The 17,851-nt window shown below is 45.1% G+C and overlaps 1 protein-coding gene across 1 annotated transcript; it reads right to left on the bottom strand.

The window, feature by feature from the left end:
• Positions 1-4,836: 4,836 nt before the first annotated feature.
• Positions 4,837-17,096, bottom strand: cavin2b (caveolae associated protein 2b). The gene is made up of 5 exons (XM_041888870.2): positions 16,336-17,096; positions 15,925-16,026; positions 5,809-6,072; positions 5,416-5,577; positions 4,837-5,314 (listed from the first exon to the last, which is right to left on the bottom strand). The coding sequence occupies exons 1-5, from the start codon at positions 16,780-16,782 to the stop codon at positions 4,871-4,873; spliced, it is 1,419 nt and encodes a 472-aa protein (XP_041744804.2). The 5' UTR covers positions 16,783-17,096; the 3' UTR covers positions 4,837-4,870.
• Positions 17,097-17,851: the final 755 nt, after the last annotated feature.

The raw sequence follows: 17,851 nt of genomic DNA, 5'->3' as shown, positions 1-17,851 counted from the left end.
TATAACTTTTAAGACAATGACCAGAGAGAGAGAGAGACTTTCAAAGGATACAGCAAAGAGCTGCTGTTGTTATGAGTGAGTATATGTTTTTATTCTGGACTGTCAGCACTGTTTTTACTCAACACTATTACAAAACATAAAACACGCTTTTCCCTACTTCCACTGGTGCTGCAGCTGCAATGATTGATTAGCCAAGTGAATCGATAGCCCTGCGTTTTTATTATTATTAGCAGCTCTTCATGTCTATTTTAATATCAAGGAATATTTCACTTTCTCTGGTCATAGGAACAACGTGAATTTGTGCATGAGGCAGATGCGGTGTGACTCGAGTTTCGCCATCAGGTGGGAGACTATGTCCCCTCTCTCTGGTCAGATTCACTGAAGGAAAGGAAGGAGAGAGCAGGGACCGTGAGAGACGGACCTTCTGCTGCCCTTTCCCTCCCTCCGCTGAGACTAATGCCGTGTTCAAAACAACTTGGAACTGGGAAATCTCAGACTTCTGACTTCAGTGCGTCTCAGACTTCTGTTTTACCTGAAATCTGTTTTACCTAATCTCAGACTTCCGACTTCACAACTGGGAACTCTGAAAAAAACGAGATCCGACTGGGAAATATCGCTTTGAACGGTCATCCAACTCAGAATTCCAAGTGGGAAACTCTGGCATCTTTCTTGAGCTCCGACTTTCCGACTTGAAGATGACGTCATGATTTGACCTATTTTTCTTCAGAATCCGCGGTTGTCTTGAAAGCACCGTTACAGATGTAGGTCCAGTCAAATAAAAAGCAAATTATTAGCAAATTATTTCAATTTATGCTCAGCTGTGCCTCGCAAGTGCTACACCGACTGATCTATTTTGTTATCAAAGGTTGAGTTTTGAAATATAATATGGTCTGAGAATAACAATATTGGCCAGCCAGGCATATAGCCAATATGCTGTGATAATGTATACTGAACAAAAATATAAACGCAACATGCAAAAAGTACCCACAAAAAAAAAGAAGCTTATTTAGCTCAAATTTTGTGCACATATTTACATCCCTGTTAGTGAGCATTTCTCCTTTGCCAAGATAATCCATCCACCTGACAGGTGTGGCATATCAAGAAGTTTATTAAACAGCATGATCATTACACAGGTGCACCTTGTAATGGGGACAATAAAAGGCCACTCTAAAATGTGCAGTTTTGTCACACAACACAATGCCACAGATGTCTCAAGTTTTGAGGGAACGTGCAATTGGCATTCTGACTGCATAAATGTCCACCAGAGCTGTTGCCAGAGAATTGAATGTTAATTTATCTACCATAAGCCGCCTCCAACGTCACTTTATTCATTCTGATTGGCTGGGCCCAGACAGAAATCAATACCATGGACAGCTACATGATATATAGCTTACGCTGATTGGACTAAATTGTTTTTGGGAATCTTTTAGTTGTCACTGTATTAGACTAAGCAGAGGTGATTTGGATGATGTTGAAATTATGAAGTATAAAAGGTGCTGGAATAGTGGAGGCAGCTCCTATTTTCTTTGCGACTTGTGGTACCTCTCTAGTGTTCTAAATCAATAGTTGTTTAGTAGTCCGAAAATTTTGGAAACATTAACTTGATTGATCATGCTGTAGGTCATGGAGCTATTTGTTACACAATTTGCTTTGTGGACTCCACCGGACAGATGTTGCTCTCCGGTTTTGTGATGAAACAAAGGTGTGGTTGAATTTATTCTGCCACTGTGTCTTCTTATTGTCTCGGCCTTAGGCCTATATATCACGGTGTCAAGGCATATGAACTAACAGGTTATAGAGCAAACAACACAATTATCACAACATATAGATTGTAATATTGCTTTTTTTCCCTGGCTTGGCTTCCCCAGTGATTTTACCTATGCACCGCTACTGTCCAGCACCTAGCAACCTCATCAAGAGGTTCGGACATCTCCGCGTAACGGTTAAGGTGTTGTCTTGACAGTCGCTGTACCTGGGTTCGAGTCCCAGTCTGGGCTACCCCTGAAATCGCTACACTGGTGTCAAAAGTGGGATGGTGCCTGTGAAGCCATCGTTGAGGCGGGTACACGTGAGGGACTTGGTATAGAGAAGCGTGGGGACACACTCTCCTAGCGACCTCGTCAAGAGGTTTGAACCTCTTGGCGTAACAGTTAAGGTGTTGTCTTGACAGTCAACTGGACTCGTGTTTTGAGTCCCGGTCGGGGCAACCCCTCGAAATCGCTTCAATACGTTCAAGTTTGACCTAATTTGACCAGGTCTGACTCTCAGAGCTTTGAATAGGCCAAAATTTGGCTATCTACTGGACAGGTTATGATAGCCTGTTACAGTTTCTTGAGATGTGTGCATACTGTACATGCCATTGTCGTGGAAATTCTACACAGGGACACTCAAAGTCAATCTTAAATGAATCATTGTTTATCAACAGTTAACTGGAGAGGTTCCAGCAAACTTGATGCACCATAGTACACGTCTGTCAGGAGCTCTATCGGGGCAGTCCCGTTAGATCTCTTATGTACTGCTTACAGACACGTTACATAGGTATGATTTATCTTATCATTCATAATTAATTCATAATTAACGTTTGGTTCATGCATGTGACTGACCAATACTGGTTCATGCATGTGACAGACCAATACCTCACGAGGCTTCTTCTCTAAGCTGAGACCTTGAAACTGAGATATCCTTTCGTTCTCAAAACAAGGTTCTGGGCGTACTGCCAAATTGCAGATACTGATAGTGAGGATTCATTCAATCAGTCACTTGCATGAACACAGAAATTGGTTATTAGAAAAGCACAAACATAGAACACAGAAATGGTTTATTAGAAAAGCAGCAACATTTTCCATCACACCATTAAAGAGTGGAAGGTAGTCCGTGAGCCCGGAGCACATCTTCACATGCAAATAGCACTCGATCATATAGCTCAAATTCACAGGGTGTATTTTATTACTTGAAATGACTGGGAATATGACACGCTGTGGCTGTAATGAACAGAATGACCAATAGCTGTCTAATTTCTAATCTATTTATCTATAATCTAGCCTAATCCAAATAAACAAATCCCCAACAGGAGGAAATAAAGAGGAGGAGGAGGACAGTTTCAATGCTGTTTTTATTTAGAATTCTAAGGATTCTGGAGATAGCTGTTTTTTTAATAAGAGCAAGAAACATGACAATCACAGTTTTAACAATCTGGAAAATATTTTGAAGAGGAGTTTCTTTGGCACCAGAGATAATTTTCAGTGAAATAAGCACTACTTCAGTAACACTTCATTTGAAGCCAACAGATATACAATAATGCATTATTACTTGTTGTACAGTATGTATGAACCAGTGGAGGCTGCTGAGGGGAGGACGGCTCATTATAATGGCTGGAACGGAGTGAATGGAATGGCAGCAAACACATGGAAACCATGTGTTTGGTGCATTTGATATCAATCCACTTATTCTGCTCGAGCCATTACCAGGAGCCTGTCCTCCCAAATTAAGGTGCCACCATCCTCCTGTGGTATGAACCCTTATAATGTTTTATTATCAACTATTGCCATGCTATCTCTCTCTATGTTTTCAATAAATTCACTGAGAGATGATACAGTACTAAGATATTCGAGGATCATGTATTATGATAGCTACAGATTGTACACCAGATAATGTGATATAACCAAATATTTTTGGTATCCATTACTGGGAGTTACAGATATGCCTATACAAAACGCTGGCATGGATTCTTCAATTAACCTGGTGTAGGCAATACTGTCTTCTTTCTCGATTCTGGAAAGCAGTTATCTTAGAAATGTCCATCTCCAGTTGCAGGTGGTTCTACAAGCACCAGAGAAAACTCTGAAAGAGTTTTGTATTGATGTGTGTAGATCTTTGTTTTAACGTGATGCGCTGTCTGGCCGCGGCTACGTCGCATAGAAATGACTAGTTCCGTCAAAGATGCTGGGAAATTCTAGATGTCCGGCAGCTAAGATGGAGAGGATCCTCCTCGCGCAGTACAAAACATGGATTTACTATCTGAGTTTTCTCTGGTTTTTGTAGAACCACCTGCAACTGGATAGAAACATTTCTAAAATATCTGTTTTCCTGAATCGAGATTGAAGAGAGTATCGCCAATACCAGGTTAGTGGAAAGATCTATGGCGGTGTTTTGTATAGGCAAACCTGTAACGGACACTAATGGATGCCAAAAATCTTTGTGTTGTACTGATTGGCTTGAATTGTATATATTAGGTCAAACAAAGTTAGCATCTTACATACACAAATATACGTTTAGGTTTAAACTTTAAGCAGTAGCATAAGAAGATAATTAAACCTTTTAAGAACTTCATCATCCTTTTTCACATGTGAAACAGACATCTGCCCCTGACGCAAACACACACACACACACACACACACACACACACACACACACACACACACACACAAATTGCACACAATGACATACAGGAAGACACACACAGAAAGGAACTATAATTGTATGTGTGTGTGTGTTTTGAACAGAGGGTCCGTCTGAGTTTTTTAGAGGATGATGGACAGAGTGTGTGGGAGTGAGAATGGGTAAAGTATGTTAGGGAATAGGTATATGTGTATTTATTTTGTGTGTGTTTGTTTTAGGGGCCTTTGACAGCCTCAGGCTGGGCCTCCTCTTCCACAAGGCTCCCCTCCTTCTCCAACTCCTTCTCTACTTCCTTCTCCTCCACCTCTATCTCCTCTTCCTTCTCCTCCACCTCTATCTCCTCTTCCTTCTCCTCCACCTCTATCTCCTCTTCCTTCTCCTCCACCTCTATCTCCTCTTCCTTCTCCTCCACCTCTATCTCCTCTTCCTTCTCCTCCACCTCTTTCTACACATCCTTCTCTCCTTCCTTCTCCTACTCTTTCTCCCTCTGCACTTTGTCCTCCCTGTCTTCCTCATCGAAGGGCGAGGTAGAGTGGAAGGCATCCTGTGGGAGCGTGGCAGAGAGAGCGTACTCCTCGCTCACTCCCTCCGTCATAACCGACAGATCCACATCCGCCTCAGGAACGTCGGATTCTACGAACGGTTTGGAATCAGAGAAAACGTTGGATTCTGGAATTTCGTCAGATTCTGGAACTTCACTGACGGCCACCTCTTCCGTCTCCAAAGCATCAGCCTCAGCCTTGGACTCCTCCAGCCCCGGAGCCAGTTGGGAGTGCACCTCGGTGAAGAGGACCTCCTCGTCAGGGCTGGCCAGCGGGGAGATCTCGATAGAGGCCACGGCGGTAGGCGAGACCCCGGTCTGGGATGAGGCCTCCACCTCGGCTTCAGCTTCAGGTTGGCCCTCAGACTTACGATTCTGTTACAGCAGGATGTAGTCGTGTCAGATGAATCCACAACAGTGTGAGTGTTTGTGTGTGTGTGTGTACATACTACAAGTGTGTGTGTGTGTGTACTGACCTTCTTGATGCTGAAGGTGAGAGGGGACACTTTGAAGGAGGAGCTCTTTGGGTGGTTGGGTGTCAGGCTCTTCTTCATCTTCTCTCGTTTCTCCTGAGACACAATCTTGTTCATCTTCTTCTCAATATTCGCTTTGGAGAAGGCCCTCTTCAGACTGTCCACCTGCAATACGTTGTACAAACCCATGCAGTCAGTACATAGCAGGAAATCTCCTAACCCTTACCCCTAACCTCCGACCCCTGACCCCTGATCTTAAGCTTTGTTTAGACTGTCCATCTGCAATACATCAAAAGTCAGCAGTGAACATGCCACGCAGCCACAGAACATGACCTTGACCCCTAACCTCTCACCCATGAACTTTGACACCTAACCCCGGCTTTCTCCATCACTCACCTTCTTTAGACTGGAGCGTTTGAACTTATCCGCGCGGGATTTGTCTGTGTGCTCTCCGGCCAGCTCGTATACGCCATCTCCCACCTCGTCCAGGTCCGCCTCCAGCCCTACGTCCTCGTCCGAGGATAGGTCGATGGTGTGAAGCCCCTCCTCCGTGGAGCGGTTGGCGTCGATGACGGCGGTGGGCTCCTCCCCCTCCTCAGCTTCACGGGGGAAAGGAACAGGATCCTTGACAAACACACTGGTTGGGATTTCATTCTCCTCCTACAGAGAGAGAGAGGGAAGAGGGAGGAAGTTAGGCGAGTAGGGAAGGAGAGAAAGAGAATGAGAGGGTGTAAAAAGGAAAGTGTGTGATAAGAAGTTAGAGAAAGAAACTCATGAACAGTACGTTCATCATTCAAAACAGATGTGGTATGTTGAGATATTTAATTATCTTTATTAATAGCTAATAGTTTAGGAGTGGTTCACATTTATGTCAAAATGCCTATTTTTCTTCTCTCTCTGTCTCTCTCTCTCTCTCTCTCTCTCTCTCTCTCTCTCTCTCTCTCTCTCTCTCTCTCTCTCTCTCTCTCTCTCTCTCTCTCTCTCTCTCACAAACCGACACTCATCACAGGTTCTATTCTGGTAGGTTACCATGACAACTCACCCGTTAGTTTGGAATGTTGGCGATGCACAACAGAACCTTGTGATTTCTTTACGCTACTTATTAGTTTCTACCCAACGTCAATATTATCAGGCCCTTACAGCCTGTAAGACTGAGTAAGTGGTATCCTAAAGGGAATGTTCAGCTTGTTAGGTTTTTTTCCCATTCTTTTGGGATTGAGGCCTGTAGATTTTTCATTTTAGTCATTTTAGCGAGAGCGACTTACAGGAGCAATTAGGGTTTAGTGCCTTGCTCAAGGGTTTACTCAGGACTGCTTCTGATGTATGAAAACATTGAAAACCTTCTGTGGTTACGTGTGATGGTGGGAAACTACATAGGCCTATTAACTTTGAAAACCTTCTGTGGTGACGTGTAGTGGTGGGAAACTACATAGGCCTATTGAGTTATGGAATCATTGGATTTGTGGAAAGCGTTATTTACAAACCATGAACACATACCATCTACATGCAGTCACTAATCATTGCTACATTCCTAATGACATTTCACAAAATGGCCGACGCAACACACACACACACACGGGACGGACGCACACACAGTGTTGTTGGGCTCTGGCTTGGGCCCAGGCTGGAAACACAGTCCAGCCATGATGATAAGGGTACTGTGGCTGGGGGAGAGTTTGTTCTGCTGGAAACTTTGTCACAAAGATATCATGTAGCGCTACATCACAGAAGGACACACACACACACACACACACACACACACACACACACACACACAGGTTGCTGGGAACAATCATAAAGGCAGAAGAATGTCGAAGAAGAGGGGAAGGAAGCAACACACACACACACACACTCACACACACACTGGGGAGGCAAGGCAGCACTCAGAGTTTCCACCAAATGCTGGACATGGGTCAAACCCTGAGAGGAGGAGAGAGAAGAGGAGAGAGAAGGGAGAGAGAGACACATACACACATGCGTGCACACACGTACGTACACACATACATGCATGTGCACGTACACACACACACCCTGGAGATCATCTGTCTCCCTCTGGCACCACAACACAACCTCAGATGACAAAGTATTATTCTCTGCACCTTCGACCTTAAGAACAATTACTCTGGACACACACACACACGCACACACGCTCACACGCTCACGCACGCACGCACGCACACACACACACACACAAGTGCAGTAGGGAGTTAGTGGAGGAAATGGAACGTCTGTTTTTGCAAGATAAAGTTAGAGGGCTGTGTGTTTAATACTCGAAGAAAATAGTTCAGTTCTGACAGAGACAGCAGACTGGAAAAGTCTAGCTTGTGAAGTGAGTAATGGTCATGGAATTGACTTGCTCCCTCCTTTACCAAGGATTTTCCTGATGAGACGGACAAAAATGTCCCACTTGGCTCAGAGGAATGCATTCACTTTTAGGCTAGCATTAGCTATGGTACCTTTGGCTTTATTTAGCTACCCTTAGTTTATTTAGCTTCCTTCAGCTACATGTAGCTGCTACCCTTAGATTAATTTAGCTACCCTTATCTTATTTAGCTACCCTTAGCTTATTTAGCTTCCTTCAGCTACATGTAGCTGCTACCCTTAGATTAATTTAGCTACCCTTAGCTTATTTAGCTACCCTTAGCTCATTTAGCTTCCTTCAGCTACAGTGGGGAAAAAAAGTATTTAGTCAGCCACCAATTGTGCAAGTTCTCCCACTTAAAAAGATGAGAGAGGCCTGTAATTTTCATCATAGGTACACGTCAACTATGACAGACAAAATGAGAAATTTTTTTCCAGAAAATCACATTGTAGGATTTTTAATGAATTTATTGGCATATGATGGTGGAAAATAAGTATTTGGTCAATAACAAAAGTTTCTCAATACTTTGTTATATACCCTTTGTTGGCAATGACACAGGTCAAACATTTTCTGTAAGTCTTCACAAGGTTTTCACACACTGTTGCTGGTATTTTGGCCCATTCCTTCATGCAGATCTCCTCTAGAGCAGTGATGTTTTGGGGCTGTCGCTGGGCAACACAGACTTTCAACTCCCTCCAAAGATTTTCTATGGGGGTTGAGATCTGGAGACTGGCTAGGCCACTCCAGGACCTTGAAATGCTTCTTACGAGGCCACTCCTTCGTTGCCCGGGCGGTGTGTTTGGGATCATTGTCATGCTGAAAGACCCAGCCACGTTTCATCTTCAATGCCCTTGCTGATGGAAGGAGGTTTTCACTCAAAATCTCACGATACATGGCCCCATTCATTCTTTCCTTTACACGGATCAGTCGTCCTGGTCCCTTTGCAGAAAAAACAGCCCCAAAGCAGGATGTTTCCAACCCCATGCTTCACAGTACGTATGGTGTTCTTTGGATGCAACTCAGCATTCTTTGTCCTCCAAACATGACGAGTTGAGTTTTTACCAAAAAGTTATATTTTGGTTTCATCTGACCATATGACATTCTCCCAATCCTCTTCTGGATCATCCAAATGCACTTCAGACGGGCCTGGACATGTACTGGCTTAAGCAGGGGGACACATCTCGCACTGCAGGATTTGAGTCCCTGGCGTCGTAGTGTGTTACTGATGGTTGGCTTTGTTACTTTGGTCCCAGCTCTCTGCAGGTCATTCACTAGGTCCCCCCGTGTGGTTCTGGGATTTTTGCTCACCGTTCTTGTGATCATTTTGACCCCACGGGGTGAGATCTTGCGTGGAGCCCCAGATCGAGGGAGATTATCAGTGGTCTTGTATGTCTTCCATTTCCTAATAATTGCTCCCACAGTTGATTTCTTCAAACCAAGCTGCTTACCTATTGCAGATTCAGTCTTCCCAGCCTGGTGCAGGTCTACAATTTTGTTTTTGGTGTCCTTTGACAGCTCTTTGGTCTTGGCCATTGTGAAGTTTGGAGTGTGACTGTTTGAGGTTGTGGACAGGTGTCTTTTATACTGATAACAAGTTCAAACAGGTGCCATTAATACAGGTAACGAGTGGAGGACAGAGGAGCCTCTTAAATAAGAAGTTACAGGTCTGTGAGAGCCAGAAATCTTGCTTGTTTGTAGGTGACCAAATACTTATTTTCCACCATAATTTGCAAATAAATTCATTAAAAATCCTACAATGGGATTTTCTGGATTTTTTTTTCTCAATTTGTCTGTCATAGTTGACGTGTACCTATGATGAAAATTACAGGCCTCTCTCATGTTTTTAAGTGGGAGAACATGCACAATTGGTGGCTGACTAAATACTTTTTTTCCCCACTGTACATGTAGCTGCTACCCTTAGATTAATTTAGCTACCCTTATCTTATTTAGCTACCCTTAGCTTATTTAGCTTCCTTCAGCTACATGTAGCTGCTACCCTTAGATTAATTTAGTTACCCTTAGCTTATTTAAATCAAATCAAATCAAATTTTATTGGCCACATGCGCCGAATACAACAGGTGCAGACATTACAGTGAAATGCTTACTTACAGCCCTTAACCAACAGTGCATTTATTTTTAACAAAAAAAGTAAAAATAAAACAACAACAAAAAAAGGGTTGAGAAAAAAAAGGGCAGAAGTAAAATAAAATAACAGTAGGGAGGCTATATATACAGGGGGGTACCGGTGCAGAGTCAATAGCTACCCTTATCTTATTTAGCTTCCTTCAGCTACATTTAGCTGCTACCCATAGCTTCATTTAGCTATCTTCAGCTACATTTAGTTGCTACCCTTAGATTAATTTAGCTACCCTTAGCGTATTTAGCTTCCCTTGGCTACATTTAGCTGCTACCCTTAGCTTCATTTAGCTACCCTTAGCTTATTTAGCTTCCCTCAGCTACATTTAGCTGCCTTTAGCTGCTACTCTTAGCCTTACCTTTAGCTTTAACTTCTGTGTTTTAGCTAGCTACCCATAGCTACTGTAAGAGTCTAGGACACTGGAGACACCGGACCAGTGCTAATGGTCTTAGCCACAACAGTGTTCTAATACTAATGTTAGCTTTGGTCAATACCAGCCATTACCAGCCATTACAGTACCAACATTAGCTAGCACTATCATTCCCTCATAGCATAATAATGGTGCTTTCAAGACAACTGGGAACTCGGGAAAAAAACAAGGTCACGTAGTGACGTCAGTGATCTTCAGGTCAGAGAAGTTGGAGCTCTAGGATGATCCCAGAGTTTCCGACTTGGAATTCCGAATTGGATTACCGTTTTTCCCTGAGGTCCCAGTTGTCTTGAACGCACTAAATCGTATGTTGGAGATTTCCGAGTTCCAAGTTCCCAGTTGTCTTGAAAGCGGCATTACACACAACATCAACAACATCTACAACCGATCAATCACTCAACAGTCTGACAGAAGTGAAACTGGCAAGCCAAGCAAAGCCAAGGTGTTCCGGGATATTAAGTAAGAGCATACAGTAGCTTAGCCTTATCAGAGTTCTGTCACTGTAATTTAGCTAGCTTCAGTTGGAAACCTGTTATTCCTGTGCTACATGAATACCTACACAAGTCAATACACGTTATACCAATGAAACACAGAGGTACATTTTGCCAATGAAGCTGCCACCAAGATCAAAATTACATCAAGAGACATTGCGAGAGTAGGAGAGAGAGAGAGAGAGCGAGAGAGAGAGAGAGCGAGAGAGAGAGAGAGAGAGAGAGTTTTGCTTTACTCTAGGTTTCCCTGTGCTGCCTATAAGGTGTGGTTCCTTCAGTGAACACATGTATGATAGGCCTGCTACTGCTACCTCACTGTACCAGTCAGAGTCAGGGTGCAGTCCGTCCTCCCCTAGCTAAGAGGAGTGAGAAAGCCCAGATGTCTGCCTGCCTAACAGTGTGTTTGTGTTCAAGCAGGGTGTGTGTGTTCATCTGTATCAGCACATTATTTCCTTGTGTTATTACCCATGTAATGGATCCATCACATGAATAGGACTGGGCCTATGGACTGGAGAGACTTTACTTTTTGAGCACAGAGACACCTACACACATTCATCTGTCACACATTCCAGTGTCTGGTCCTCAGCACAGTTGACAGAAAACAGCTGTTATGTACTCAACACATTGATTGAGTATTGGTTGGTGTGTGTGTGTGTGTGTGTGTGTGTGTGTGTGTGTGTGTGTTTGTGTGTGTGTGTGTGCGTGCGTGCGTGTGTGTGTGTGATGATGAGAAAGGTACGAGAAAGATGTGAGGGAAGGAGGAGAAGAGGTGGAGAGAGTACATTCTTTTTTTTAAAGGTTCCGAAAGGGTTCTTCGGCTGTCCCTCATAGGATAACCCTATTTGGTTCCAGGTAGAACCCTTTTTGGTTCCAGGTAGAACTCTTTTGGGTTCTATGTAGAACCCTCTGTGGAAAGGGTTCTACCTGGAACCAAAAAGGGTTATTCAAAGGGTTCTCCTTTGGGGACAGCTGAAGAACCCTTTTAGGTTCTAGATAGCTTTTTTTCTAAGAGTGTAGAGAGAGAGTAGTGGTCAACAATCCTACTAGCCTTTGAACTAACACTAACACTTAGAAAGTGAGCGAGAGAGAGAGAGAGGGAGAGGGAGAGAGGGGGAGAGAGAGTCCTGCCAAGCTCTTTATCACCCAGGTCACGAGACCAACACAATGACAGCTTTTGTATCTCACTGTGTGTGGGTGTGGTGTGTCCGTAGCTCTGCTTTGTATGTGCAGATAGTGATAATAATGTACTCTATTCCCGGGAGAGGGAGAGAGAGAGAGAGAGAGAGAGAGATGAAGTTGTGAAACGGTTCTGATGGGGCAAACCACATTCCTCGCTCTGCATGTTTAGTAACCACACACACAGCTTCAACCAATCACATCTCTCTCCTAGGCATGGCCCCTCAACACATTGTTCACACACACACACACACACACACACACACACACACACGTTTTGTAAATCCTGTACTAATGAGGTTACAGTATTTCCCTCATGGATTTTAAAACAGACAGTGTTCACTATTTCACACACCCCTCTGGTATTTGCCCACGCCCAGAGGAATGGGGCTGGGTGCCTCTTAGACTGGACCATCCAGAGGAATGGGGCTGGGTGCCCCTTAGACTGGACCATCCAGTGGGCTGGGGATGGTCTAGTGAAAGGGTGTCAAACATACAAGTGGGTCAAATCCGACCTGTGTGTGTACCCATTATTTAAAAATATATATTGTCTCTCTCTCTCTCTCTCTCTCTCTCTCTCTCTCTCTCTCTCTCTCTCTCTCTCTCTCTCTCTCTCTCTCTCTCCTCGCACTCCTCCTCTCTCCCTCTATTTCTTATTTTCTCCCTCTCGCTCTTCTTCTTCTGTCTTTCTCTCCGTCTCTCTAGTCTCCATACAGACACTAGTGTTCCCTGGAGGAGAGCAGACAGCCTTACTAGGGCATCGGAGTAAAAATACAGAATCCTGCTCTCATAACACTACTGCAAAAGGAGAGGGAGAGAGGGGGGGAGGGAGAGGGGGAAAGATAGAGAGGGGAAGGGGACAGAGAGAGAGAGAGGGGGGGACAGAGAGAGAGAGAAAGTGGAGTAGGTAGAGAGAAAAGGAGGAGAGACAGCGCAAAAGAGAGCACTAACTAGAATAACTTGAGTTTACTAGACTGATTTACTAGTTTACTAGACTGAGTTTACTAAACTGAGTTTACTAGACTGAGTTTACTAGACTGAGTTTACTAGACTGAGTTTACTAGACTGAGTTTACTAGACTGAGTTTACTGGACTGAGTTTACTAGACTGTTAGAAGAACACTATTAGTGATTGCTGGCTCATTGTACTGTAGGAGACACTCAAACATTCACAACACAGCTGCTGCCAGAGGTTATCATAGCCTCTAGTCTATTCTATTAATAACCGAGGAGGGGGGAGGGAGGGAGGGAGGGAGGAGAGAAAGAGGGAGAGGGGTTGAGAGAGAGAGTTGCCAAAGTGAAGGAATGTGTATATCTGTTCCAAAGGTGCTGTTTATGCAAGACCAGTGTGTGTGTGTGTGTGTGTGTGCGTGTGCGTGCGTGTGTGTGCGTGTGTGTGCGAGTGTGTGCGTGCGTGCGTGAGTTCCCATGCCTATGTCTCTACGCGTGTAAGTATGAAAAATGTAACATTAAAACCCTCCACTGTGCTAGAAGTCTCACTCACACTCTTAACAGTGTGACTTTCCTTTGGCTGCATAAGAGACCAAACCTCAACCATGATAGATCACACACACTTCCAGACCTCTATATCTAGCTCCGACCGTTAGCTCCTCACTTGTTCCCTACTCTCTTCCCTTCTGCAGCCCCACCCTGCCACGGCCACACAAACACGCTGTTTAGTGGTGAATCAGGCAGGCTTTCCCGCTTCAGCGAGGGTTTCCCTTGCAGAACAGTGATGAGGTCGTTTCCAAAGTTTAGACTGAAACGCCATGCTCGAGTTAGACAAAATGTATCTCTCTCTCTCTCTCTCTCTCTCTCTCTCTCTCTCTCTCTCTCTCTCTCTCTCTCTCTCTCTCTCTCTCTCTCTCTCTCTCTCTCTCTCTCTCTCTCTCTCTCTCTCTCTCTCTCTCTCTCTCTCTCTCTCTTTCTTTCTTCATGGAAGAATTGAGTCACTGGACAGACTGTCTGGGCTCTGGGGTATGAAATACAAACACACACAATAAGAGAAACACACACACACACACCAACAGGATCTCACAAACTCACACACAAAGTGCTGTCTGAGCGACCCCACCCTCCATAGAATGCTAGTGTGTTATTGATAACAGAATCCATCTCAGTGTCACAAGACAAGACATGACTGATCCTCTCTCCCCCTCAGTTGTCTCCTTGTTTTAATCTTGTAGTTTTCAGCCGACTATCCCGCGGGCTGATAAGAGTGTAAACTCACACACATTGCACAGTCTCGTGCTCTATAGCAGTGGTCACCAAACCTTTCTGAGTCCAGATCACTTTCGCAGTCAAAATGCAAGCCGAGATTTACCGCTCAGATTTCTAAACATCTTTTTTTTACATTAACCTATTAAAAACTGTTCTGTATGAATGGGGTTTGTGCAGTATCCCTAATACATTATCACAGCATATTGGCTATATGCCTGGCCTGCCAATATTGTTCTTCTCAGACCATATTATATTGCAAAACTCAACCTTTGATAACAAAATAGCATCAGTTGGTGTAGCACTTGCGAGGCACAGCTGAGCATAAATTGAAATAATTTGCCTTTTTGACTGGACTGATGTGATGGTATTGTATCTGTCATGGGGCTTTCAAGACAACACGGGATTCGTTTCGCACTTGGAATTTCTCAGTTGGATGACCGTTCAAAGCGATATTTCCCAGTCGGATAGTCGGAAGTCTGAGATTAGGTAAAACAGATTTCAGGTTAAACAGAAGTCTGAGACGCACTGAAGTCGGAAGTCTGAGATTTCCCAGTTCCAAGTTGTTTTGAACACAGCATTAGTCTCAGCGGAGGGAGGGAAAGAGCAGCAGAAGGTCCGTCTCTCACGGTCCCTGCTCTCTCCTTCCTTTCCTCCAGTGAATCTGACCAGAGAGAGGGGACACCGTCTTCCACCTGATGGCGAAACTCGAGTCACACCGCATCTGCCTCATGCACAAATTCACGTTGTTCCTATGACCAGAGAAAGTGAAATATTCCTTGATATTAAAATAGACATGAAGAGCTGCTAATAATAATAAAAACGCAGGGCTATCGATTCACTTGGCTACTCAATCATTGCAGCTGCAGCACCAGTGGAAGTAGGGAAAAGCGTGTTTTATGCTTTGTAATAGTGTTGAATAAAAACAGTGCTGACAGTCCAGAATAAAAACATATACTCACTCAGAACAACAGCAGCTCTTTGCTGTATCCTTTGAAAGTCTCTCTGGTCATTGTCTTAAAAGTTATGAAATCTTACATAGGCTAGTATCAAACTTTGCTGTGGCAGGGGTCGTGAAAAGCTGTAGTCACAGTGATTTGAGCAGTCCGATTGGCCAGCACAGTAGGCACACTCGATTTAGCCACAGATCTCCCGGTCCGCTGGGTAGGCGAAGTTTGTCTTTTCAATAAATGGTTCAACATGTGACCACTTTGCCCACCTGGTGCACAGGGCTTCTGAATCAAGTGCACTTACCGCCAACAGCACAACAGGTAAAAAGGAGAGCAAGCCTTTCTGCCTTTATTATTGGCTTTTCTACAGAAATGTTTAATGATCTACTAGGAATGTCTTGAAGATCGACCAGTCGACTGGTTGGCGACCACTGGCTTAGAGTTTGCATTTTTGCTTTCCTACTAAATTAAGAGCTAAACCAAAGATCGCGATCGACCGGTTGGTGACCTCTGCTCTACAGTACCACTCCCTGCCCCAACAACAACCTTGGACCCCTCAATACCTCTGTTGATCCCCCCAGTCCCGCCCCACGCCCTTTTTTGACCCCATCCATTTTCTCTTCTTGATGATGGCCACTTTGAAGTTGTCCCTCTTGGGCAGACACACACGCACGCACACACACACACGCACACGCACGCACATGCACGCACAAACACACACACACATACAAACACACACACACGTCTCACCTGGAATATGAGCACTTTGAAGTTATCCCTCTTGAGCAGGTGGGAGTGGTTTGCCTCCAGCTTCTTAACCTGTCCAGCCTGACGCTCCATCCTGTCACGCACCTGGAGAGATACAGTGATCAGACATACACTATACAATACATCTATCTATGGATCTGTCTGTCTGTCTGACTGACTGACTGACTGACTGTCTGACTGACTGACTGACTGTCTGACTGTCTGTCTGACTGTCTGACTGTCTGACTGTCTGTCTGTTGTCTGTCTGACTGTTTGTCTGACTGTCTGTCTGACTGACTGTCTGACTGTCTGTCTGTCTGACTGACTGACTGTCTGTCTGTCTGTCTGACTGCCTGTCTCTTACTCTCTCACCTTCCCACCCATCCATCCCTAACTAACCCATCTTCTACTCACCTCCTTCATGGTGACGGACACCTTGCGGCTCTTGTCCAGCAGCTTGCTGACGGTGTTGGCGGTGTGTGTGTGGCTCTTGGACAGCTTGGTCATGTCTGCCTGGATCCCCATCACCGCTCCCTCCATCTCCACCTGACGCACCTCCATCTTGTGCTGGTTCTCCTGCACCGTGTCCAGCATGTTGACCAGTTTGTCCAGGAGGGTCAGCACCGTGATGGCGTTAACCGGGCCCGTCCCTGGGGTCAGTGTTGGGCTTGGTGGCCCCTCCTTGGTGGTGGTTCCTCCAGGAGCTCCGGATTCGGAGTCTGCGCTTTGAGCTCCTATGCCCAGCTGGGAGAGGCTGTGATTGGGGGAGGGTTGGTCGGGGCTGGGGACCATCAGGTCCTGGCTCTCGTGGGTGCTGCTCACCATGCTGTTCCTCTCTGCTTGGACTGCGTCCTCACACATTGCTAACGTGGCTGGATAATGTGCTAGCTAACACACACATACACAGACAGGACACTCACACCGTGGAATAAAGCTCTGCTCTCTCTCCTCAGCGTGTGTGGCAGTTGGAGTGTGTGTTCAGTCCCGCACTGTTTGCTTTGCTGTCGAGCTGGCTGAGGATTTTGTTCCACAGTTTCCTGAGTTTCTCCAACTTGTTGCTACGAAGGAAAACTTTCCTGCATTCACCGTCCCCACCCCTTTTCCCTTTCCTCAGTCAGCCTCTCTCTCTCTCTCCCTCGCTCTCTCACTCTCTCTCTCTCTCTCTCTCTCTCTCTCTCTCTCTCTCATCGCCTCTCTCTCTCTCTCTCTCTCTCTCTCTCTCTCTTTCACCCTCTGCTCTCTCTCACTCTCTTTCTCTCTCTCTCTCTCTCTCTCTCTCTCTCTCTCTCTCTCTCTCTCTCTCTCTCTCTCTCTCTCTCTCTCTCTCTCTCTCTCTCTCTCTCTCTCTCTCTCTCTCTCTCTCTCTCTCTCTCAGTCTCTCCCTCGTTTTTATGAGTCAGAAGAGCGGCAGTGTTTTTGCCCCAGAGCTTAAAATCTCTCCCACACCCAAAGGGGAGGAGCCTTTCACCACGGCAACTAGACCTGCCCAGCACTGTGTGTGAGCTATGTGTGTGTGTGCATGTTTGTAAAAGGTGAGCTGTGTGTGTGTTTGTGAGAGGTGAGCTGTGTGTGTGACAGCGAGGGAGAGAATTATGTTTGTCACTCATGACTCTCTCTTCAGTAAAAACACATTCAGTTTCTCTGTCAAGGGAAGCATCTCTCCCTCTCTCACACTCTCTCTCTCTCTTTCTCTCTCCCAGTCTCTCTCTCTCTCTGAGAAGGGGTAGCAGGGGTAGAAAGGGGGCGGTTCCACCCTGGCACAGATGACTTCACTGTTTAAACATGGCCCTGAACCCTACACAAACACAGAGAGAAGGAGGAGAGGGAGAAAGGTGTTTCCTGAAGTGAGTCTGTCTCTCTGAGTGGGTTTATGTCTTATGTTGAGTTCAGAACACCTCAAAGCACAACACAAATAACAGAAACGATCCCA

This window comes from Coregonus clupeaformis, chromosome 35 (genome assembly GCF_020615455.1).
Source record: "Coregonus clupeaformis isolate EN_2021a chromosome 35, ASM2061545v1, whole genome shotgun sequence".
Taxonomy (NCBI): Eukaryota; Metazoa; Chordata; class Actinopteri; order Salmoniformes; family Salmonidae; genus Coregonus; species Coregonus clupeaformis.
Note: the sequence above shows the minus strand (reverse complement) of the source record. Positions and strands in the feature narration are given on the sequence as shown.

What these genes read in the sequence shown, in the direction of transcription:
- cavin2b (XM_041888870.2), bottom strand. Translation starts at nt 16,782, where the DNA reads ATGTGTGAGGACGCAGTCCAAGCAGAGAGGAACAGCATGGTGAGCAGC. An exon ending in TGTCCGTCACCATGAAGGAG is followed by an intron (nt 16,027 to 16,335) that starts GTGAGTAGAAGA and finishes GTATCTCTCCAG; the next exon opens with GTGCGTGACAGGATGGAGCG. An exon ending in TCACCTTCAGCATCAAGAAG is followed by an intron (nt 5,315 to 5,415) that starts GTCAGTACACAC and finishes CTGCTGTAACAG; the next exon opens with AATCGTAAGTCTGAGGGCCA.